This window comes from Acanthamoeba castellanii (assembly GCF_000313135.1).
Source record: "Acanthamoeba castellanii str. Neff unplaced genomic scaffold scf7180000084766, whole genome shotgun sequence".
Classification (NCBI taxonomy): Eukaryota; Discosea; order Longamoebia; family Acanthamoebidae; genus Acanthamoeba; species Acanthamoeba castellanii.
In genome coordinates this window covers 11,955-35,571 of record NW_004457445.1, presented here as the reverse complement: position 1 = coordinate 35,571, position 23,617 = coordinate 11,955, and the positions used below count along the sequence as shown (strand labels likewise).

Genomic DNA, 23,617 nt, shown 5'->3' with positions numbered 1-23,617 from the left:
TGTCGTGGCATCAGAACTCGACCAACAACGTGATACAACAATTTGACATCATCGCCGTGCGGCCCATGACCGAACGGTTCTTCCTGGCTGCCTGCGCCACACTCGAGGTCGACGTCATCTCGCTTGATCTCCAGGAGTACGCCTTCCCCTCCACAACAGGCGTGTGTGCTAGTGTGTCATTCAAATTAATCGCTGTAACTACCATGACGCAGGCGACTGCCTTTCAAGCTCAAGTTTCAGACCATAGGCCAGGCGCTGCAGCGTGGCATCCACTTCGAGATCACCCTCGCTCAGCCCCTGCGAGGTATTACTTTTATTTATTTATTTTTTATTTCAGCAAACACTCACATGTCCGTACAACGACCAGATCAAGGCGGCCGAAAACATTGGCTGAGCGGTACCCTCGATCTACTGCGTGCCACCAAAGGTTCGACTGTTGTGTGTTTGTTGCACCAAACATTTCACGTTCAACGTTGAGTATCACTTACAGCGGTTCGCAGGAAGGAACATTATCTTCACGTCCGACGCCCTCTACCCGATCCACATGCGTGCGCCCCACGACCTCGTCAACCTGTACGCCACTCTTTCTTATGTCAGCACACAACCTCCAGGGAACAAAGCTGATGTGTGCCCATGCGCGCGGTATCACGCAGGGCTGCGCTGCTGGGTCTCACTTCTGCCGAGGGAAGGGCGGCCATGACCCAGCACACCAACTCCGTGTTGCTGCATGGAGGTACCGTTCTCCCGTGCCCCTGTGCGTTTATGCTCATGCTCATGCTCATGCTCATGCTCATCATGGTCTCTCTCTGGTGGACACTATGAACGGGGACAGAGACACGGAAGTTGCAGAAGGCGGTGCTTGCGGCAGCACCCGCCTCCACGGCTGCCGCGTGGCAGCTGCCGGCCCAGCCCGCCGGGTCCGAAAAGCCTGTGAAAGGCGCCAAGCGAAAGCGAAGCACGAGTACCATTCGTTCCCCCCCCCCCGCCCGTGGGTCCATCGCCTACTTATCGGTCAATCAATCGTGATTGCAGGCGGCCAAGACGTGGAGGAGGCCACACTGGCCAGCACCCAAAGCTCGAGCGACAATCCCTGATGATCGTCAAACGTTTTGTTGGTGTGCGTCGATTGGGCCGTGACGACGAAGTCTTTGCGCCACCAATAAGGACCGGTCGACAGTATGTTCCACCCATGAGGAATGCTGACACAAAGAAAAAAGAGGAGGCTTTCGTTTTTCCTTCGTCTTCGTTCTTTTTTCCTGCGCCCAACACAACAGCACACAACATGAAGACAGCGACGGTGTGGGCACTCCTGCTCGCGCTCGTGATTGCCGTGGCAGCACTGACCAGCGGAGCCTCGGCCGCCCGCAACAATGCGCGCACTGCGAAGAGGGACGCGTTCGTGGCGCGCCTCATGGCCAGCCTCACCCTCAAGGAGAAAGTTGGCCAAATGACTCAGGTATTACTTTTACTTATATGTTTTTTTAAATCTATTTTTCACTGGCGCACCTTTGGTTGAAGTGTTCATCCATATTTATTTGCTCCTCTGTCTGGGTTCAAGTACTAATATTACAATCATTCATTTTATTGTGGGAGTGCACAGCTGGACATCGGGATGCTGCAGGAGCACGACAGCCAGGGCAACCTGCTGGCGTCGCTCAACAAGACGGCTCTCATCTACGGCATCAAGAATTACGGCATCGGCTCTTACCTCAACACGTACGTCCTCTACTCCCCGCAACAACACACATGTGGCGCAACATGTCTCCGGCGAAAACAGGAAACAGAAACATCCCATTCGCTTTCTCGTTCCATAATCCTCCCTTCGGACTTATAAACTTCTGCGTGTCGGGGTCCCGGCCGGTGGCTGTGCGGCTGTTCACTTTTGTGTGCAGGCCCTTCTCTGGTACCGCGCCGGTGCCGAACCGGAACGGCAAGCCGGAGATCGCGTGGAACGTGACGCAGTGGATCGAGTTCGTCAACACGGTGCAGGAGACGGCGCTCCAGTACGGCAACTCGTCGGTGCCCATCATCTACGGCCTCGACTCGGTGCACGGTGCGCACCACTCACTCCCCTCCTGCATGTCCGCTCCTCGTCCACATTCGCTGACACTTCCGCGCACACGATCATGTGTTATGTCGTGTTGTGTTGTGCAATCACCACGAAAGGGGCCAACTATGTGCGCGGCGCTGTCATGTTCCCGCACAACATTGGCCTGGCGGCTGCGTGGGAGCCCCACCTGGTCTTCCTCGGCGCCAAGGTCACCGCCAAGGACACCAGGTATCATCAGCCTCATCATCCATCACACCAACGAATCCTGCGCCAAAGCCTCACTCCACCCACCCCCCAACGCAACGCAATGGCGCGGCGTGCACCACCAGGACGGCGGGCATCCCGTGGGCCTTCACGCCAGTTCTCGGCCTGGGCATTCAGCCGCTCTGGCCTCGCTTCTACGAAACCGTACGCCCCCCTCCCCCCTTTCCAGCCCACTCGTGAGTCTGCTCACTGTTAAACACGGCACGAAACCCCAACTCGGCGGGCGTACACACCAGTTCGGCGAGGATCCCTATCTGATCTCGACCTACGGCCGCGCTGCCGTCGAGGGCTACATGGGCAAGACCTTCTCCAGCGTACGTCCCATGCCACCCCACCTCCCCACCTCCCCAATTGCAACGCCAATGGCCGAAGCCGGCTGTAGCGCCGACTCATCATTTGGGGTCGCGTGTAGGACGATCTCGAGACTTCGGTGTGGTGCCGCAAGCCCCGGCAGGAGGACGACGAGGAGGACGAGGAAAACGCCGCTGCGGGATGGTCCACCACCGTGTCCGTCTCTCTGAAGCACTACCTGGGCTACCCCAACCCCATCTCCGGCAAGGACAGGACCGAAGCTTGGGTGCGCCCCTCCCCCTACTCGTCGTTGTCGTCGTCAATTCGTGTCAGTGCTTACTCACACGCGTGTTCGCCCGACTCCAGATCCCCGACAGGATGCTGCTGCAGTACTTCGCCCCGTCGTTCATTGCGGCGGTCCAGGCCGGTGCGCAGAACGTGATGATCAACAGGTACCTACCCCCACACCTACCCGCCACCCCGCAGGAAGGAATGCGAGGAAGCTCGCAGCGCAGCAGGAGAGATTGCTGACCTCAGGGATGACGCAGCGGTTCGATCAACGGCATTCCGGTGCACACCTCCGAGCAGTACCTCAACCACTATCTCAAGGAGAGCTGGGGCTTCGAGGGCTTTGCCGTGACGGACTGGAACGACATCGAGAAGCTGGTCTACTTCCACCACGTCGCCGCCGACAACAAGGAGGTACCACCAAACGCAACGCCTGATGAACTCCTTGTGTCGCCGCACCAGTGGCCTCACCTTGTTCTCCCCCAACCAACGCAGGCCATCAGGATGGCCCTCCTGGCCGGCGTCGACATGAGCATGGTCCCTTCGGTAAGAAAAAGAATAAGAATTCAAAGAATGATCCTACAAATTCTAATCATCGTAATATTGATTCTCTTGGCTTGGCGATAGGACTATTCGTTCTCGGACGACCTGTTCGCGCTGGCGCAGGAGGACGCGTCGATCAGGGCCATCGTGGACAAGTCCACGGAGCGCATTCTCAAGATCAAGTACGACCTGGGTCTGTTCGCCAACCCCTACGCCTCCAACCTCTCCAACCCCAACATCGCCACCGTACGCCTTCCTCTTTTTTTTGAAGGTGATTTATCTGCTCACACATTTGCTGAATGTAATGATACATACGGACATATCAATCCAAATTTAATGGGTTTTTCGATCCTCGTGTATGTGTGTGTGTGTGCAGGTGGGCAGCAAGAGCGATCGTCTCATGTCCGAGAATGTGGTGCGGGAGTCGCTCACGCTGCTCAGGAACCAGGACAACGCCCTTCCTCTCTCCGCCGCGGTGCGTTCACACCGTCTCACATCACCATCGTGTCTGCCCCCGAACAAGTAACTCACTCTTTAACTCCGAGCGCAGGCGCAGAAGATTCTGGTGGTCGGTCCCGCTGCTGACTCGCTGCCCAACCAGTGCGGCGGTTGGTCCATCCATTGGCAGGTAATGATGCGTGCGTGTGCGTGTGCGGCGAAACGCTTGTCGTGTGCCATCAGCATTTCGTTGTGACAGTTGGCTTACTTGACGGTCGATGCTCGCAATGGCGTTCGATCAATCCAGGGTTCGGTGAGCCCGAGCGAGTTCGACCCGTATCCGGACACGTCGACCATCTACCAGGGCATCAAGTCGCTCGCGCCCTCCGGCTCCAACGTCCAGCTCATCGGTGCGCCGCGTTCCCGCCTTCTCTACGCCTACGCTTGCTGGTCCGTGATCACTGACTGCGACCCACAGCGGCGTGCGACTTTGACAAGTGCGACAGCTCCAACCTGAGGGAGATCGAGGCCATCATCGCGGCGTCGGTACGATCGTGCAACCCCATTTGGTCGCCTGGAGACTGCCTCATCAAATCAAAAGCAGCAGCGGCCAACTGACTGGCTCGCTCACAGCAGGCCGATGTGGTGGTCTTGGCCGTCGGCGAAGGTCCCGAAGCTGAGGTCCTCGGTGACATCGACGATCTCACCATCTCGCCGTCGCAGATCGAGCTCATCAAGACCGTGCACGGCGTATGTCTCGGACCCCAACCACCCCACAAATGCTCGACCACCCTTCTCCCAATGCGGCTGATTTACTGTTGCTGTGTTGTTTCCAATGTGGCCAGGCCATCGCCAAGAGCGGCAGGAAGGTCAAGACCGTGATGGTGCTGGTGGAGGCTCGGCCGCGCATCATCCCCGAAGAACTCATCAACGCCACCTCGGCCGTCATCAACGCCTACCTCCCCGGACCCTGTACGCCGTTGCGCTTTACTGTTCCCTCCACACTATTCTCTTTTCGATCAGTCATTCTACTCCGAGTGTGACTTACCGTACGGACATCACCAAACAGACGCGGGCACGCCGCTGGCCGAGGTGCTGTTCGGGAAGGCCAACCCGTCGGGCAAGCTGCCCTTCACCTACCCGCGCACGACGGGCGACATCCACGTGCCCTACTGGCACTGGTACTCGGACGTCACCACTCCGCTCTTCCCCTTCGGCTTCGGCCTCAGCTACACCAGTACGGCTAGCCCCTCTCGCGCTTCGATACTGAACACGCTAACTGACCATATTTGTGTGCGTTGCGTGTCGTGGGTCGTGCGCAGTGTTCGCTTATGACAATCTGCGCGTGTCGGACACGAACCTGGCGCCGGGCAAGCCGGTGACGATCTCGGTTCGGGTGACCAACAGCGGGAAGGTGCCCGGGAGGGAGGTGGTGCAGCTCTACGTGAGCGATGTCTACGCCACCGTCGCCCCCTCCGTCAAGGTTCCCTACCCCTACCCCCACAGACACATCCACCAGCATTCACCGTGTGCTGGTACTAATTTGTTTTGCTTTACAGCTGCTGAAGAGGTACGTGAAGACCAGGAGCCTCGCGCCGGGTCAGTCGTACGTGGCGACCTTCACGCTGGCCACGCACGACCTGGCGTTTTACAACCGCGAGCAGCAGTTCGTGGCCGAGGCCGGCCTCTTCAACATTCAGGTACGCCCCCCCCCGCGCTATTGTTTTCGTGTTGGTGCTTGGGACTGACGTCGTTTCATTCTATTTCGTTCTTTTCCCCGGCAGGTGGGCACTCTGACCTCCTCGTTCACCCTCACCGGCAAGAGCCTCATCTGCCCCGCCATCTAAGTTGCAAGTCCGCGCGTTACACTTTGCGAATTGGGGTGCAACGCGAGTCATTTTGTCCGCGGCGGAAAAGAGAAGGCTTTCGTTTTTCCTTCGTCTTCGCTCTTTTTTTCCCATGTTTCAAATCCCAGACACACAACAGCACACAACATGAAGACAGCGACGGTGTGGGCACTCCTGCTCGCGCTCGTGATTGCCGTGGCAGCACTGACCAGCGGAGCCTCGGCCGCCCGCAACAATGCGCGCACTGCGAAGAGGGACGCGTTCGTGGCGCGCCTCATGGCCAGCCTCACCCTCAAGGAGAAAGTTGGCCAAATGACTCAGGTATGACGGTTACATATTACTGTATATATCTTTATTTATTTACTTAATTATTTCATAAATTAAACTTTCATTTTACCGGCTTCTGTGGGAGTGCACAGCTGGACATCGGGATGCTGCAGGAGCACGACAGCCGGGGCAACCTGCTGGCGTCGCTCAACAAGACGGCTCTCATCTACGGCATCAAGAATTACGGCATCGGCTCTTACCTCAACACGTACGTTCTCTGGCCTGAGCTCCTCCCCGCCACACCCGCACCGTCCCACGTATGACGACCGTGTGCGGCTATTCGCTGGTGCAGGCCCTTCACTGGCTCGGCGCCGGTGTGGGACCGGAACGGCAAGCCGGAGATCGGCTGGAACGTGACGCAGTGGATCGAGTTCGTCAACACGGTGCAGGAGACGGCGCTCCAGTACGGCAACTCGTCGGTGCCCATCATCTACGGCCTCGACTCGGTGCACGGTGCGCACCACTCACTCCCCTCCTACCAGTTCCCTCTCGGTAGATTCGCTAATGTCAGCTTCCCCGTGTTGTGTTGTGCAATCATCGCAAAAGGGGCCAACTATGTGCGCGGTGCTGTCATGTTCCCGCACAACATTGGCCTGGCGGCTGCGTGGGAGCCCCACCTGGTCTACCTCGGCGCCAAGGTCACTGCCAAAGACACCAGGTATCATCGTCACCACCAACGAATCTCCTCTTTCTGTGCACATCGCTCTGCGCCAAAGCCTCACTCCACCCCACCCCACCCCACCCAACGCAACGCAATGGCGCGGCGGCGCACCACCAGGACGGCGGGCATCCCGTGGGCCTTCACGCCGGTTCTCGGCCTGGGCATTCAGCCGCTCTGGCCTCGCTTCTACGAAACCGTACGCCCCCCCCCTTCCAGCCCACTCGTGAATCTGACACCCAACTCGGCGGGCGTACACAACAGTTCGGCGAGGATCCCTATCTGATCTCGACCTACGGCCGCGCTGCCGTCGAGGGCTACATGGGCAAAACCTTCTCCAGCGTACGCCACCTCACCTCCCCCCCAACGATCGCTGAATCTCCCTCCGCTTGCTTGGCCCAGCGACATGCTCTGCGCGACTGCCCGTGACTCATCTGGGGAGGTTTTGCTGGTGCGGCGCTGTAGGGCGATCTCGAGACTGTGGTGTGGTGCCGCAAGCCCCAGCGTGGGGACAACGACGACGAAGACTACCACACGGAGGAGTCGGGATGGTCCACTACGGTGTCCGTCTCTCTGAAGCACTACCTGGGCTACCCCAACCCCATCTCCGGCAAAGACAGGACCGAAGCCTGGGTAAGCCTGGGTCCCCTCCCCCCCTGCGTCGTTAATCGCCAATCAATCGGCCTCACTCATCGTTGGCGTTCTCGACATTGCAGATCCCCGACAGGATGCTGCTTCAGTACTTCGCCCCGTCGTTCATTGCGGCAGTCCAGGCCGGTGCGCAGAACGTGATGATCAACAGGTACACTCACCCACACCCGCCCACCCACGCATTCGCCGCCGCCGCCGCCGCCACGCTTGATGACTGACCTCAGGGATGACGCAGCGGTTCGATCAACGGCATTCCGGTGCACACCTCCGAGCAGTACCTCAACCACTATCTCAAGGAGAGCTGGGGCTTCGAGGGCTTTGCCGTGACGGACTGGAACGACATCGAGAAGCTGGTCTACTTCCACCACGTCGCCGCCGACAACAAGGAGGTACCACTGAACCGAACACCAAACATAACACAACGCAACACATCACATGTTGTCATCACACCGGTTTGCACAGTGGCCTCACCTTGTTCTCCCCCAACCAATGCAGGCCATCAGGATGGCTCTCTTGGCCGGCGTCGACATGAGCATGGTCCCTTCGGTATGTGCATACAGCCCGTTCTATTGGGTGGGCCGCGGGTGGATATGACTAACTAAATGGATTGATTTGGGTGGTCATGGCCTTGGCTTGGGTATAGGACTATTCGTTCTCGGACGACCTGTTCGCGCTGGTGCAGGAGGACGCGTCGATCAGGGCCATCGTGGACAAGTCCACGGAGCGCATTCTCAAGATCAAGTACGACCTGGGTCTGTTCACCAACCCCTACGCCTCCAACCTCTCCAACCCCAACATCGCCACCGTACGCCTTCATACCTACCCCTCCTTACTTTTGTTGTGGTTTCTCATTTCTTTATTTTTTAACCCTCTTGTGTGGGGCAGGTGGGCAGCAAGAGCGATCGTCTCATGTCCGAGAATGTGGTGCGGGAGTCGCTCACGCTGCTCAGGAACCAGGACAACGCCCTTCCTCTCTCCGCCGTGGTGCGTTCACACCGCCTCACATCACCATATCTGGCCACACAGGGCAATGTCCGCCCCTCCGAGCAGCCGTTAACTCTTTCAAATTTCAACTCCGAGCGCAGGCGCAGAAGATTCTGGTGGTCGGTCCCGCTGCTGACTCGCTGCCCAACCAGTGCGGCGGCTGGTCCATCCATTGGGGGGTACAGTGTGTGTGTGTCGTGTGTGTGTGTGTGTGTGTGTGTGTGTGTGTGTGTGATCCCCATCTCCTTGATTATGACGTTCAATCGACTCAGGGTGCGGCCAGCCCGAGCGATTTCGACGCATATCCGGACACGTCAACCATCTACCAGGGCATCCAGTCGCTCGCGCCATCCGGCTCCAATGTCCAGCTCATTGGTGCGCCGCGTTCCCGCCCTCTCTACCCCCGCCACCCCCCACTCGGCCGCTCCGGCTCGCTGACCTGGTCGCGTGATCGCAGCGGCGTGCGACTTTGACAAGTGCGACAGCTCCAACCTGAGGGAGATCGAGGCCATCATCGCGGCGTCGGTACGGTCGGACACACACACGTTCGCTTGGTCGGTCTCGTGATCAGATGTCAGCTGACGGACTGGCTGACTGGCTCACGACGGCGACAGGTTGATGTGGTGGTCCTGGCCGTCGGCGAAGCTCCCGAATCCGAGTCTGAAGGCGACATCAACGACCTCACCATCTCGCCGTCGCAGATCGAGCTCATCAAGACCGTGCACGGCGTACGCCTCGGACCCCAACCAACCCACAAATGCTCAACGCCTCGACAATCGACCTTCTCACAGTGCGACTGTTGTTGTTCCAGGCCATCGCCAAGAGCGGCAAGAAGGTCAAGACCGTGATGGTGCTGGTGGAGGCTCGGCCGCGCATCATCCCCGAAGAACTCATCAACGCCACCTCGGCCGTCATCAACGCCTACCTCCCCGGACCCTGTACGCCGTTGCGCCACGAGTGGTTTTTACCTCCGAAAAGCGGCGTCGCACTGTCTTTTTTTAACTCCGAGCCTTACGCGGACATCAGACGCGGGCACGCCGCTGGCCGAGGTGCTGTTTGGCAAGGCCAACCCGTCGGGCAAGCTGCCCTTCACCTACCCGCGCACGACGGGCGACATTCACGTGCCCTACTGGCACTGGTACTCGGACGTCACCACTCCGCTCTTCCCCTTCGGCTTCGGTCTCAGCTACACCAGTACGACCGTCTCCCCCTGCCCATCTGCGCTTCCTCAACCCAACACCCCCTGATCGTGTGTCGTGTGTGTCGTGTGTGTCGTGTGCGTTGCGTGGCGTGTCGTGCGCAGCGTTCGCTTATGACAATCTGCGCGTGTCGGACACGAACCTGGCACCGGGCAAGCCGGTGACGATCTCGGTTCGGGTGACCAACAGCGGGAAGGTGCCCGGGAGGGAGGTGGTGCAGCTCTACGTGAGCGATGTCTACGCCACCGTCGCCCCCTCCGTCAAGGTCCCCTCCCCCCATTTGCCTGCTCTGCCATTGGGGCTCTGACACTAACTTTACTACTGGCATTCCACACACACACAGCTGCTGAAGAGGTACGTGAAGACCAGGAGCCTCGCGCCGGGTCAGTCGTACGTGGCGACCTTCACGCTGGCCACGCACGATCTGGCGTTTTACAACCGCGAGCAGCAGTTCGTGGCCGAGGCCGGCCTCTTCAACATTCAGGTACGCCCCCCCCCCGCGCTGCATCTCCCCTTTCGCCGCCGTTTCATTCTTTTTCGTTCTTTTCCCCCCCCCACAGGTGGGCACTCTGACCTCTTCGTTCACCCTCACCGGCAAGAGCCTCATCTGCCCCGCTATCTAAGTTTTATGTCCGAGCGTTGGTGGTTCCTTATTCAACGACGTTGCCCATTGTTGGCTGTGGGACAAGAGTACTCTTGAAGGCCGCCAGCTGGGCAACGAGCGCCTCTTTGGCGTCCTGGGCGTGCGCCACGAAGTAGTCGAGCTCTTCGTCGGCCAGGTCCTTGGCGTCCGGCTCCCGAGGCAGAAACCACGTCACGCACGCAAAACAGGCCCACGAGATGCTGACGGTTGGTGCGCGTGTGCGGTCGTGCGGTCGTGCGTGTGCGTGTGCGTGTGCGTGTGCGTGTGCGGTGAATGCGACATGTCAGCTGTGAGGGAAAACTAGCAAACGATGATTGACTGAGGTCGCGGTGGACGTTACTGGTCTTGGACCTTGATGAGGGCCTTCCTGTGATCGTAGCCGCTGGGCCTGCTCACGCCAAGCGCGGCCATAGCTTCATGCAGCGCGGCCAATGTTGGCTCTTCATCTTCGATCGATTCTTCAACTGTGCGGCGCCGACACAGCCGGTCAGCGAACCCACCTCTCGCGTGCGTCACACACCGCACGCACCTCCTCGCAATTCGTCGTCATAGACGGAGCACTTGGACTTCTCCCAGTCGAGCACGGCCACGATCTTACGTCGTTCGTGGTCGACCAGCAGGTTGGAGAAGTTGAGGTCATTGTGGCACAGCCCGAATTCCTCCTCTTCGCAGCTGCTCGCGAGGGCTCGATAGCGCGCCAGCACCGTGTCCATCCACTCGGGCACCAGCTCCCGCAGTTCGTGCACCAGCTCCTGTCGCGAGGCCAGCGTGTCGCCGATCATCTCCATGGCCCAGCCTGCATGTCGTCGCGAGTCATTAGGCGCCGGTGAAGCGTCTCAGACACGAACCATCATCAGCGGAGCGTACGGAGGTGGTGTTCGACGCTGTCGGCGAAGCTGGTGAAGGGGCCGATCAGGGGTCCGTCCTGCACGAGCTCCACGAGCTCCATCTCACGGTTGAAGCCCCCCATTCCCCTCTGCCCTTCCTCACTGCGGTTTTAGCCATCGGCTCAAGAACGAGGCGTCAAAGGGAGCACACACGCACGTTGGGCAGAAAGGCGGATATGCGACGCAGCTCGGCCATGAACTGGACCAACTGCACCATGTAGTCTCTCTTGGCCTCCGCATCAAGTGTGGGCCACAGCTGAGGTTTCACATGCGAGGCTGGTCAATAGATGATGTGATGGTAATGATGACGGTGCAGTCGGCGTACGTCGTCCAGGTTCTGGCCAGGGGCCTTCTCCATGAGCACGAACTCGGTGCCCAGCGGCGACTGCGCGGCGTCGCTGGCGTAGGCGATCACCCGGGGCACCGGAAGCACGTCGGGTCGGCCGTGCGCCCGCACGAACTCCATCACCGCGACCTCGTGTTCGGTCTTTCTGCCGCGCCAGAACGGATGCGGGTTCGATACCCGGAGCACCAGCTCCACCGCCTCAGCTTCTTCTTCTTTTTCTTCTCCGGGGGGTGGTGCGGCTTGGACGAAGAAGATGGGGTTGATGACGCCCAGGCTGTCGGCGAAGTGGGTGAGCTTGCGGCAGACCAGACCCAGCGGAGCCAAGACGCGCCCCACGGCCTCGGGCGTCACCCTGGCCATCGTCGCCTTCAGCTCCTCCAACTGCGCCGACAGCGAAGTCTCCTTCATATCTCTTTTTTCTGTTACCTTCTCTACTTGTTGAGCTCCCACCCTTGTTTTAGTACTACAACGAGCTGAGAAAAACCCAGGAAGACATGCCCAGAAGGCCAAAGAGATTCTTCTTCATCATCTTCTTCTTTTGACTTGGTGAGACTGCAGTCATTGAATGTCAACCGAAACTCTCTTCTTTCTTCTCTCTTCCAGTCGTCGTCATCAAGAGGCGGTGGTGGCGAGGAAGATGGAGAGCTGACCGTCTTCGGCGCCGGCGAGGATGAAGTTGGGCGGCACGAAGTGGAGCGAGGTGACAGTGGCGAGGCACTCGAAGCGCTGCACGACGCGGAGCGAGGGCAGGCGGCGCAGGAACACCTTCTTGCCCTCGCCGCTCACCAGCCACTCCTCCTCGCCCTCGCCCTCGCCGCCGCCCGACGCCCGGCCGCCGCCGCGGAGGCCCACCGACGCCAGGTAGAGGGGCGACGAGTAGGGCGGGATGACGGCCATGGCGCCGAGCGGGGCCTCGGTCTGGATCTCGGAGAGGAGCACACCGTTGACGGAGTGGACGGAGATGTAGGAGGGGAAGGCCGAGTGGCTCACGACGTGGCCCGAGAGCGGCGCGATGGCGACCAGGTGCACGCTCTTGCCCTTGAGTCCGAACGCCTGCAGCAGCCGGCCCTTGCGGAGCTGGTGGATGATCACCTTCCCGTCCTTCCCGCCCGAGACCACAATGCCTGCGAAAGCGAAAGCGAAAGCGTTGAGTGACAGACCACAGGGCTAGCAGAGGGCGGGCGCAGGACATATACCGTATTCGGTGGAGATGGCCACGCACGTGACACCGTCGTCGTGGCCACGCAGCATGCACCGGGGGCGGAACAGCGCCGTTTGCTCGTCTGCAAGCGCGTGTCGAGTCAGCCAAAAGAAGGAAAGAGAAGAGAAGAGGTTCAAGGTAAGGCACCTTGGCCGTTGGCCTCGGTCTCCGTCCCGCCGCTGGCCACGAATTCGGTGGCGGTGCCGCTGGTCTTGAGGCTCTCGAACCGCTCGAACAGGTCAAAGTCCTCGTCGTCCGGCCCGGCCGGGGCATTCAACGACGACGAATCGACCGACGATGTCGACGACGACGACGAGGCCGACGAGGCCGTATTTACAATGAAGTCGGGCAGTGGGAGGGACGAGAGGAAGGTCGGGGCGGTGGCCGCAGGCGCGATGGTGGGCGGCGGGGCCGAGGGCGGAATGATCGAGTCGGGCGTGGGCACGACGGGAGGCGGCGCCGGCAGGGCGGGCGACAGGATCTCCTTCAGCGACCACACGAACACCATCGTGTCCAGCGAGCCCGTCACAAACGTGTCTACACCGCGCATCATCCGTCAATCATCATCAACCATCATCAACCATCATCAACCATCATCATCAATCAATATCATGGGGGGAAGTGTTACCATCGTCAGAGGCGAGCGCGATGGAGGTGACGACGTCCTTGTGATAGAAGATGTTGCGCAGGATACGCTGGCCCTGGAGGAGGATGCAGTTGAAACTGCCGGCCAGCTCCCAGCCGGACGAGGCCAGGAGGATCTTGCCGTCGCCCATGATGGCAAAGTAGTTGGAGAGGATGTTGGTGTAGGACGGGAAGAGATTGTAGTAGTTGCTCCGCTTCTCGCGCGACGTGCCGACGGTGCTGTCCCTGTGCCACGTGAACGGCAGCGACAGGTTGCCCTTCTTGCTCCGCTGGGTCGGGTTGAAGTAGTTCCACGAGAACAGTCCGTCACTGTGGCAATCACCAATCAAACCGTCAGAACGGTCCTACACGTGTGTGTGTTGTGTGTGTTGTGTGTGTTGTGTGTGTTGTGTGTGTTGTGTGTGTTGTGTGTGTGTGTGTGTGTGTGTGCGCGCGCGCCCTCAAATCGTGTGTTATACCTGTGCATGAGGGCCACGTTGTTGCTGGAGCAGGGGGTGATGAAGATGATCGGCGACGAGCACTTCGTCTGGATCGAGTAGAAGTTGGAGGCCTTCCCCCTGCCCACGTCGCCCGACCCCGAGACTTCGGCCTCCTTGGTCTCCCGGGGCGACGCGTCCACCTCGGCCCTCTTCCTCCGCTGCGGGTGCGGCTTGGTGAAGAGTTGACTCGACGTCTGCGTGTGTCGAAATGTAACTCTTAGATCAAAGCCAGCATTGCCGCGTTGCGTGCGGTGTGCTGCGCGTACCTGACCAAAGTTCTTGATTTGTTCTTCGATAGACGATCGCTCTACTGGGTCTTTGACGGCATCCAGGTCCACAGCGCCCTGCCGCAATGACGGTCAGTACTGATAACACACACACACACACACACACACACACACACACAAGCGAAGAGCGGGCCGTTGCAATACCTCGTAGGTGAGGTGGAAGAACACGTTGTTGGCCTCGACCGAGGCGGGGCCGCGTTGCTTGTACCCGAAAATGAGATCTATCCATTCGTGCAAGTGCTCCGACACGTAGTCACTCTCTGTGTGTGCGCGCCGCGCATGCATGAGCAAGGCCTTACGGAAAAGAGAGCGTGCGGTGGCAATTGCGGGAGACGAGGGGGAAAGGGTAGGTGGGGTACCCAAGGCCTCGCGGTGCAGGGCGATGAACCGCTCGGGCGAGTCCTCTGCCCAGGGCGGAAGCTGGACGTCGCGCAGCGGAGTGTCGTCGGCCTTGTTGCCAAAGTTGACTCCGTTCACATCGCGGATGAGCTCCGGCATGTAGAACAGCTCCGGGATCTAGATACAGCACAAAGTAATGAGTCACACAACACAAGGCCCACACGACACGACGCACGACACACGACACACGACACGGGTCTCGTACCAGTTCCTTGACATCGGAGGGGTTGGTGAGGCAGTTGGCCCACGTTCGAGGAAGCGAATGGAACCTGGTCAGGTGACAAAAGTCGGTGATCTCTCAGGGAAACAAAAACTCACGCGAGCTTCGTGTCGTGTCGGGCGGCGGCGGCGGCGAACGTACATTCGGTCGGGGTGGTCGAACTTGCCGCCTTGCATCGAGAGGAAATAGGAGGTGAAGGGCTCTAGTCGGACGAGGAAGTAAAGCACCACCGACGCCGACGAGTAGTGCGACCCGTACAAGAACCTACAGAGAAAGCCGACATTTAGTCGCGTGCCGTCTTTCGCGTGTGTCGTTTTTGAGGTGGACCTCTCACGTACTTGGGAATGACGGGGTCCTCGAAGAAGCGGTATCGGTCCTTGAAGTTCTGCAGCCGTTGCGGGTCCAGCGCTCCCTGCGCAGAAAGAAGAAAAAGAACAAGAAGTTAGAACAGTCAACATAACGCGAAGGCCGTGCACTCTGCATAGGCTGGGCTGAGTTTGACGGTACCACTGGCTTGGAGAGATCGCGGTAGATACTGGCATCGTCCAAGTTGAGCGTGCTCGAAGTGTAGTCTAGGCCAGACAAACAAATCAGCCAACATTACAGAAGCTGAGGAATGCAGATAATATAAGAATTCTAAGAAATAAGAAATATTAAATTCATGAAATGATAAAATACGGCCACGCACCTTTGAAGATCCACGGGAACACGGGGTACTGGCCGAGGTCGTTGTAGGTGCGGCCGGCCAGAGCATTGAGTCGCATGAGGTAGTCGAAGTTGCTGATCTCGCGATTGACCCACGAGCGCGTGAGGCCGCCCCTCTCTAGCAACTTGCCCTCCTTGGGCTTGTTGAGCGCCTGCTGTTGCTTGAGCGCCGGCGGAGTTACCGAAAGCGAACGGAGCTTGGAAAACATCGCGTCTCGTTTGCCTGGCGGTCGAGTAGTCAATTCGAGCGTTAGCAATTGATCGTGCGTGCGTGTGTGCGTGTGCGGTGTGCGGTGTGTGCGGTATATGCGTGCGGTACTTTTGCTCTCAAACTTGAAGAGGTAGGATGTGTTGTCGGCGAAGAAGAGCTCCATCGCGCAGTCCCGTAGGAGATACCGCCGACCGTACATGCCCACCAGCTCGCTGAGCGGCCACTCGTACCGCTTCTTGCGCTTCTCGAGCAGTTCGTTGGTCCAACGCAGACGGGCCTGGCCGGGCGGCGCGAGCGGAGGCGAGGCCGGGAAGATGGACGGCACCGCCGAGCCGGTGGGCGTGAGCGCCGGGGCCGCTGCGCTCGCCAACATCGGCTTCTGATCGTACGCCTGTTTCCACGAGAAAACCAAGTTTCACAACGTTAAGGTGGCTGCAGCGGTGGCGGCAGCTGGGCAGGTGGCGCGTCGGTAAGGTACCGCAGTGGGGATGAAGTAGAGGTGCGACGAGGTGAACTGGAGGATGCCCTTGGTGAGGATGAGCGGGGTGACCATGGCGCTGGTGGCGTCGCGGTGGACCACCTTGCCGCCCTTCATGGACCACTCCTTCTCCAGCTGCACGTAACGGCGCAGCTTGATGCCGCTGGGCTCCTGCTTGGCGGCCTCGGCGGCGGCGCTGCTGCTGCTGGCGTTCACCTCGTCGGCGGGCTGTTGGCTCTGTCGCGAGCCCGCGGCGGAATCGCGGGCGCAGTCGCCGTAGTCGGCGACGTTGAAGTTGCGGCGCAGGATCTTGCGGATGCGGAAGGGTCCCTCGCGCTTGTCCAGCTTCCACTGGATCGGCAGCGGGGAGATGGGGGACACGTCCAGCCCCTGCAGCGCCACCTCGTCCTCGTGCAGTATGTCGCGCAGCATCTTCTCATTGTTCCACAGGAGGGGGCTCACTGCACAATGACAGACAAAACAAACCAAAAAGGTGAGCTGTGGTGGGCGTGGTGGGCGTGGTGGGCGTGGTGGGCGTGGTGGGCGTGGTGGGTGTGTCGTACCGGTTCGCTGCAGCCGGCCCCAGTAGTGGAAGACCTCGTTCTGGACCTTCTCCTGGATGCTGATCTGCTTCTTCTTTCGCTCTTGCTCCCGCATCAGGCAGTGGTTCAGCATTGCCTCTTGCTGCCAAGAGTGAACGAATAGAAAGAGCAAAGGGCACAACGTCAGGCAGCACACACTAGGTGACAGACCGGCGGCCACGGCACGGTGATTGGGGCGTACGTGGTCTTGGAAGGCCATCAGCGCCGCCTGCTCGCTCTTCACACGCTGCTCGATGCCTATCCGCACATAGCGCTTGTAGGCTTCGAACCGATTGCTCACACCGACGCCATACCTGATTTCCTCCTGCATGGTCGCCCGAATGGCTTTCTCTATGCGGTTGATGAGCAGCTGGCTGCGCAGGCCCGTGGGGAAGGTCGGCGGAATGTAGGGCGGCGGCGGCGTGAGAATGGGCGGCGGCGTGGACGACACGGGCGTGAAGGGCGACTGCAACGCCACCGGGGTCACGCGGCTGAGTCGCGCTGTGGCGGGCGAGAGGTTGGGCGACGACGAAGGCGAAGAAGAGGACGAGGAGGAGTTGCTGCTGAGCGGAGTCGAGAAGAGGAACATGACGTAGCGCGACAGGTACTCCTCCTCGTACTTGCGCATAAACTTCTGATGCTCGTGCGCGTCCGTCGGGTGAGGGAAGTTGAGCGGAGGCACGTCGACCTGAATGATCTCGACGCGCTGCAACTTCAACAGAATCTCTGTCGTCCATAAGAATGCCGGACAACAGTCAGTTAACATCGCACACGCGGAACACACAGGGGGGTTGCTCGTGAAAGAAACCTTTGAAGAGATCAGCCATGAGTTCCGTGCCCATGCCGCCGGATTCGTAGGACCGCTGCATGGCCTTGTAGAGGAAGGAAAGCGCGTAGAGCACCCGGTCCACACTGTCCTCGCCGCCCTTGTCCTCCGTGGGCGAGTCAGCCCTGAAACTGTTGTTATTGGGGGCGAACAAGGCCTGTGTGAGGTCCTCATACGTTCCCACACTGGCTGATAGCTCTCGCAAGCGTACCTGTCACCTCGAGCCAGCGAGGGGGTGGCAGTCGCCTTACGCAACGCGCTGGTCGCAATCGCATTGCCCGGCTTGCAGCGCTTCAGCAATTGATGGATTACCATTGAGAGTCTACCACACACACCACACACACCACACACCACACACACACACAACCTCGATTAGATTCAGAACCTTTAAATAAAGTGACTGATCAAAGGGCGAGAGCGAACCGTTTGATGCTCTTGGAGAAGGTTTGGTTGACGTCCTTCAACTCGACGTCCCACTGCTTGAACTTGCCCTCGACGTAGGCGCCGAGGGTGAGCGTGAGCCGTTTGCTCAGCAACGAGGACTCATCCTCCTCGCTCGCGTGCACAGTTTCTGCGCGTTCTGTTAGAACAATCGAACCGCCGCATTCATTGTAGGTGTATGTACCTTTGATGATGCCCCATTCGTTCCCAGCACCGATGCTTGCGATGGCGCCCGTCAGTGACGAAGAGGCGGAGGCGTGGCAGTACGTCTCGACCATCTTCTTGATGTCTTTCAACTGCTCACTTCGCAACCTTTTAAGATGCGCAGTCGCGTCGCGTCGCGTTGTTAGAATGAAGCGAGAGAAAGGCACGCAACACGCGGTTGCCAAGAGAGAAGAGGCACGCGCGTACCGGATCTTCTGTGTGTTGAGCACGACATCGGTCTCGTCGAGGGTGTAGAGGGTCAGCCGCAGGGCCAACCGCGAGAGCTGCTCCTCCATTCTGCGCACGGTGGAGGCCGACAGGTAGGGCGGCTGGGCCGCGGGCTGCGGCGCGGGCGGAGCCGATGACGCGAAGTTGAGCGACGAGAAGAAGGACGTGGTCGGCGGCGCCGGAGGCTGGGCCGTCGCCGGGACCTCCGCGACAAAGGGGACAGAGGGCACCGACACGGGCAGGAGCAGCAGGTCGTCGATGAGGTCCAGCAGGCGCTGGGCAAAGTGAAAATCGACCCACTTCAGGTTCTCCTTCTGCTGCGGCGGCGGCGGCGCGTCCGCCGGCGTAGTGCCGGGCAACCGCTCCCTGTCCGCCACCTCCTTGCCGCGCCTCGCTTCGCTCTTCATTGCCTCCGCGTGCGGCGCAGACGGCCGTCGTTCGAGCGACGGCGGTCGCCGCATCAGCTTGGTGGTGATCATCGTGGTCGTGGTGGTTGTTGAGGCCGCGGTTGTGTCCTTCTTCCTCCGGAGCGTCTTGGCGCTGGGCGGCGGGTTATGGGTGGCGCTGAGGTACGGGTCGGACCCCACGCCGCGCTCCTCCATCGTGGAGTGGTAGATCGGCAGCAGGAAGTGCGACGAGACGCGGTCGAGGTTGGCCCGATTTCGCTCCCGGTCGCGCTCCCTCGCCTGCTCGCGCTCCCTGGCCTCCGCCTGGTCGTCCCGCTCCCTGCTGGCCTTGGCTCCCTGAGCCTCGAGCAGGTCCACGACGCGCTCCCTCTCCTTCTCCTTGCTCTCCTTGCTGGCGGGCTCATCGCTCGCGCGGGCCATCAGGTCGAAGGCGTTGCTGGCCGACTTGGCGCGCGGAGTGACCCGCGCCCGCGGTGTCTCCGAGGCCACCGGCGGGTGGTCGCGCGGGGTGCCGGGCTGCGGCTGCTGGGTACCCTGCGCCTCGGCGATCAGTGCTGGAGTCGGCGGTCGCTCCCGCGTGCGCGGGCTGGCGCGGGGCGAGGCGTCCTTCTTGGGCGGCGGCGAGAAGATGTCATCGGGCGGCGGGAGCTGGAAGAGGCCCTCCTCGGCGAAGCAGATCCACTTGACCACGTTCTCCCACAGCCACTCGGCCCTAATCTTGGCGGACCCGGACGGCGACGGCGGCGGAGACGCGATCTGGTACGAGGCGGTGGCGGTGGTGGCGGTGGAGCTGCTGTTGTTCTTGAGGTTCATGACATGAGGCGAGTTGATGTTGTGGTGCAGCTGAGACTGCGTCTGGAGGATCCGCCGCAGTTTGGGGTCGGAGGTCAGCTTCTGCAGGAGAGCGCTGTTGACCTGTCGCACCAGTTGGTGCCCTGGGAACGGCTGCCCAACGAGAAGAAGTAGAAGAAGAAGAGAGTCAGCATATTATGAAGTCACATACGCTCACTCCCAACGTATGTCGTGCCACGTACCCCGATCTCCTGGAAGTGCTGCAGAATGCCCTGGAAGCGTTCAATCACCTTCCACCCTTGTTGCTGTGTGGCGGATGAGAAAGTGCGCGTTAGTGATATAGATCTGGCGACAGTTGAAGAGGAGCGAAACGAGAGCTGCGGGCGGGTATATACCAGGTAAATCGCGTGATGGAACAGCAGGGTTACAATATTCACAATGAGACTAAAAATGCTACTGTACAGTCTGTGGTTGATGACCGAGCCACGGCTGCGGGGCTTCTGCTTCTGTTGAATCCAAACAGTGCCGCGCCGTCGTTAGGGGACAAAGGCTCGTGTACGAAAAATCGCGAGGCTTTGAGTGGTGGTGCATACCGGTCGCTTGGGTACTGATGACGACGAGCTGGCGGGAGAGCTGGCATGCTCCGGGATGATGCTAGGATTCTCCGCGATGACGGCGAGGAGCCAGTGCGGCCAGTTGTCTTGCTGCAGGAACAGGTCCCTGTTCTGCTTCTCCTTGCTGAGCAGGAGGTAGAAGTCCTCCAGAGCCTTCTGTTGCAGGGAACTGTTGTACGAGGCGCCGAGGAGCTCGAAGATGGCCGGTAGGATCTGCGGGTTCCTGAACTGGTGCTGAAATTGGACCTCCTGGCGCTGCTTCTTCATATCCCGGACGCTTTCGTCGGCCGGCGAGTGGACGGGGTTGACGTTGATGCTCTTGGGCGAGACCCGCTCCAGCAGGATCTCCATGAGCGCATAGTAGGTGGCCTTGGAGAAGTTGAAGTTCTGGAGGTAGTACTTGATAATCGCCGACAGCCGGCTGTAGCCCTCGAAGTTGTCCGAGCCGTGCGACTGATCGACGTCCTTCTTGACGCTGCCGCTGGACTCCCGCTTGTGCGTGTAAATAGTCGTCGTGGCAAAGGACAACATCTTTTGTTTCCTATTGTCAGAAATAAAAAGATAAGTTTTAGGTCCGAGAATCGCTCTAAGTCCGAGCCGGGTGCGAGTGTGTGTGCGTGCGGATAGGCGAGACGTACTGAGCTGGCGTGGCAATCTGCAGCATGCGTGCTACAATCTTGAGAGCCCAGATGCGTTGATGTTCGTCCGGGCGCTGTAGCACCGAAAGGAACGGAATGAGGCCTCCACACTCAAAGATATGTGAAGCCACGTTCTGCACTGTGGGGCTCGTGCTACGGGGGGGGGGGTGATGTGAGCAAAAGTGGTCTAGAGGGTGGTGGGTGCTAGTTCGGCTCGGCGCGCCGCACCTGGTGGAGAACTTGTTGAGCATGGCGATGATGAACTTGAGCACATCGGCTCCTTGGTCGACCCTTTTGAGGGGCTGCGATCGGTGAAGCGACTCCAGCAGGTTCTTCGTCTCTTGGAAGGTGAGGCCATCGACAGCCATCAGCCCTGCATGTACATGCCATATTCACGCAAAAGAGGGAATTGAGTATTGGGGGGGGGGCGAGACAGAAACGGACAAGGCGTCGACGGACTCACCAATGAGTTGAAGCAGGGCGATCCGGTTCTGTGCGAAATCGAGGTCGCACAGGGCATCCACGATGCGCTGGACTCCGATAACCTTGCGGAAGTACTGCGGGGCAGCCTTGACCCGCGCGGTGATCTGGGAGAGCAGCTTCTCTTGGACCGAGGAGGCCGTCTGCGACCACATGCTGAAGTTGAGGTACGTGTAGGTGAAGAACTCCCGGAAATGCGACTTGTCTGTGGAGTCCAAACAAACAACAACAGCGATGTCGTGTGAATGTACTGCTGGCTGGGCGATGACGAGTGGTATGAAACACAAAAGCTGATAAGGGTCGTACCTGAATCGTAGAGCACGGTGGCAAGCGTGTCGAGCGAGTTCAAGGCCTGTACGTCTAGAGCGGTGGGGTGCATCTTCTGGAGGAGAAAACCGAAGATCTGCCAGCCGCCGACGCTGGGCATGTCGGAGAAGAGGTCGGCGTAGTTCTGGAGCAGGTTGGATATGAGCGAGATGAGCAGGCCCGCGGGCGAGGGCGGCGCGGAGGGCAGGGCGGCGCCGGAGGATGCCGAGGCTCCGTCGTCGCCTCGCTTTTGCTCCTTCTCCTGTTCATCTTCGTCCTCGAAGAACTTGATCTCCTCCGAGTCGTCCGTGGCGGCGTCGTCATCCTGTACAGCGAGCGGCTGGCGGACGAGAAGGAAGAGAGGGAGAAAAGTCTGCAGAAGAAAGAAGAAAGAAGAAGAGAACGAATGTTAGCAGAGTGCGAAATGAGTGCGAGCGGTATACAGGAATGCCACATGGTACCTTGATGCCGCCCAAGCAGTAGAGGGAGTCCTTGAGATTGGACGAGTTGATGACGGCGACGCCCTGGAGGGCAGACGCCATTCTGTCTGCGGCTCGTGTCGATGTCTCCACGCAAACGTTGCCTTCCATCGCCTGACGATCGATGCAAGGGTTACCTACTGTACAACAACTCTTACGACTCGAGGAGATAGTGGAAATACTCACTACCTTGGGGTCGTAGGCAAAGAATATTTTCACGTATCGTTTGTTGCCTATGGAAAACACGTTGCCCTTGTGGCCGATCTCTATCGACGTACTGATAAATGAAGGGTTGATCAGCCCAAGGAACTGTTAGCGAACCGGGGGGGGGGTAATTCGCAACGTTGGAGCAAAAGGCGCGCAGGTACTCTGATTTCTTCTTGGGGAGGAAGTTGGGGCCGAGTGCGTGCAGCGCCTGGACGTCGGTGGCGGTGACCGCCTCGGAGAAGAAGAAGACCTTGCCCATCTGGCCGCAGAAGGGGTGACTTCGCTCGCCCACCTCCGTGTGTTCGATGTGGTTGGCCATCCACATGGACACAGGAGCCTATGCGTGACGGTGCATGTTAGTACCTCTGGGGACCACTATGGGCAGAACCCTGATGAAGAAGAAGAAGTGGCCGGTACGTCGATCTTGGGGTAGATGAGATACTGTTGCTCCACCAGCTGACCATTGACGTAGAGCAAGACCTCGCTGCGCCGCAAGAAGTGGTAGATGTGGGCCACTGCAACGAAGTACCTGCACGGGTCCCGCCCGGGTGGTGAGAAGGCAATGCATTGGTTGTGAATGGGCGCTGGGTGGGGGCGAACAAAGCTGTGTGGGACGCACCATCGCTCCTTCTTGAAGCGGTAATTGAACTTGATCCAGGCATGCTTGTTTTTGCCTTGCCGCGAGAGAACGACCAGATACTGCGACACGAAGAACAGTTCCATGCCGCGACCGTCGTCGCAGGCGAAACTAAGGGAGGGAAGGAAGGGAGAGTGAGCTTACTAAGTATAGTCCATAGCCGAGCCCATGCGGACAGATCACGGGGTCCTGCGACGTGTGTGTGCACGAACCTGAATAGATGTGGCCTGATCGTGGCTTGCTCGGGCGGAAGGCTTCTCCGGCCCCTATTGAGGGGGAGTACGTCTTTGTTGGATGATATGCTCAGCCACGCGCAAAACGAGTAACCGTCGTTCAGAGGCCACACGGACTTCCACGTCGGAATCATGATGCTGCAGACCCGATTGGGTTGAAGATTGTCAGCACCCCAGAGAGGGGGAGAGCCAATGTAAAAGCTTCCTGTCTGTGAGAAAGAAGATGTATGGTACCCCGACTTGTTCTCTCGTCCATTGAAGTCCCAGAAACAGGAGGGCCATCTTCGTTCCTGCTTCTTGACAATTCTCTGCAGAGTGTCGACCAGGGAGCACCACACTTGCCCAGGCACCTTCATGTGTGCGAAACACGGTGTGTGAGTGGTGAGCGATGTTTATACACATTAGTGGCGGTCAGGCCTGAATAGTACCTGCACGGGCGGGTAGAGCTCTTGCAGCAGCTGCTTGCCCTCGGGTGAGTCGTCGGACGCTGCGCCCGAGTCCTC

At 59.4% G+C, this 23,617-nt stretch overlaps 5 protein-coding genes across 5 annotated transcripts; 3 read left to right on the top strand and 2 right to left on the bottom strand.

Annotated features, from left to right (window-relative positions):
- Nucleotides 1-65: 65 nt before the first annotated feature.
- On the top strand, nt 66-1,094 carry ACA1_248230 (ribonuclease P/MRP 30 subunit; the record flags this gene model as incomplete). Its single annotated transcript, XM_004339794.1, has 6 exons — nt 66-136; nt 213-304; nt 501-573; nt 654-733; nt 833-961; nt 1,033-1,094. 6 exons carry the CDS (start codon nt 66-68, stop codon nt 1,092-1,094), a joined length of 507 nt encoding a protein of 168 aa, XP_004339842.1.
- Nucleotides 1,095-1,282: 188 nt separating this feature from the next.
- ACA1_248220 (xylosidase) lies at nt 1,283-5,721 on the top strand (the record flags this gene model as incomplete). Its single annotated transcript, XM_004339793.1, has 21 exons — nt 1,283-1,456; nt 1,601-1,716; nt 1,893-2,053; nt 2,167-2,278; nt 2,380-2,458; nt 2,551-2,628; nt 2,727-2,891; nt 2,972-3,057; nt 3,154-3,342; nt 3,385-3,439; nt 3,521-3,682; nt 3,813-3,911; nt 3,987-4,064; nt 4,182-4,284; nt 4,353-4,420; nt 4,511-4,624; nt 4,720-4,846; nt 4,944-5,111; nt 5,197-5,357; nt 5,434-5,574; nt 5,659-5,721. 21 exons carry the CDS (start codon nt 1,283-1,285, stop codon nt 5,719-5,721), a joined length of 2,499 nt encoding a protein of 832 aa, XP_004339841.1.
- Nucleotides 5,722-5,868: 147 nt separating this feature from the next.
- ACA1_248210 (xylosidase) lies at nt 5,869-10,163 on the top strand (the record flags this gene model as incomplete). The annotated part of the gene is made up of 21 exons (XM_004339792.1): nt 5,869-6,042; nt 6,141-6,256; nt 6,341-6,501; nt 6,595-6,706; nt 6,827-6,905; nt 6,971-7,048; nt 7,172-7,339; nt 7,423-7,508; nt 7,593-7,746; nt 7,853-7,903; nt 8,001-8,162; nt 8,243-8,341; nt 8,443-8,520; nt 8,614-8,716; nt 8,799-8,866; nt 8,956-9,069; nt 9,153-9,279; nt 9,368-9,535; nt 9,645-9,805; nt 9,884-10,024; nt 10,101-10,163. 21 exons carry the CDS (start codon nt 5,869-5,871, stop codon nt 10,161-10,163), a joined length of 2,463 nt encoding a protein of 820 aa, XP_004339840.1.
- A 27-nt stretch (nt 10,164-10,190) lies between these two features.
- Nucleotides 10,191-11,824, bottom strand: ACA1_248200 (phosphotransferase enzyme domain containing protein; the record flags this gene model as incomplete). Its single annotated transcript, XM_004339791.1, has 6 exons — nt 10,191-10,334; nt 10,535-10,647; nt 10,713-10,979; nt 11,051-11,159; nt 11,228-11,326; nt 11,396-11,824. 6 exons carry the CDS (start codon nt 11,822-11,824, stop codon nt 10,191-10,193), a joined length of 1,161 nt encoding a protein of 386 aa, XP_004339839.1.
- Nucleotides 11,825-12,028: 204 nt separating this feature from the next.
- On the bottom strand, nt 12,029-23,470 carry ACA1_248190 (Beige/BEACH domain containing protein; the record flags this gene model as incomplete). The annotated part of the gene is made up of 35 exons (XM_004339790.1): nt 12,029-12,540; nt 12,613-12,699; nt 12,765-13,154; nt 13,246-13,571; nt 13,721-13,935; nt 14,008-14,085; nt 14,173-14,288; nt 14,388-14,544; nt 14,633-14,696; nt 14,789-14,911; nt 14,986-15,059; nt 15,155-15,219; nt 15,336-15,575; nt 15,672-15,954; nt 16,042-16,502; nt 16,605-16,725; nt 16,825-17,348; nt 17,431-17,573; nt 17,660-17,770; nt 17,872-18,019; nt 18,074-18,201; nt 18,301-19,673; nt 19,763-19,825; nt 20,114-20,675; nt 20,725-20,925; nt 21,001-21,145; nt 21,236-21,457; nt 21,559-21,883; nt 22,020-22,151; nt 22,224-22,314; nt 22,406-22,581; nt 22,662-22,773; nt 22,864-22,992; nt 23,094-23,252; nt 23,349-23,470. 35 exons carry the CDS (start codon nt 23,468-23,470, stop codon nt 12,029-12,031), a joined length of 8,178 nt encoding a protein of 2,725 aa, XP_004339838.1.
- Nucleotides 23,471-23,617: the final 147 nt, after the last annotated feature.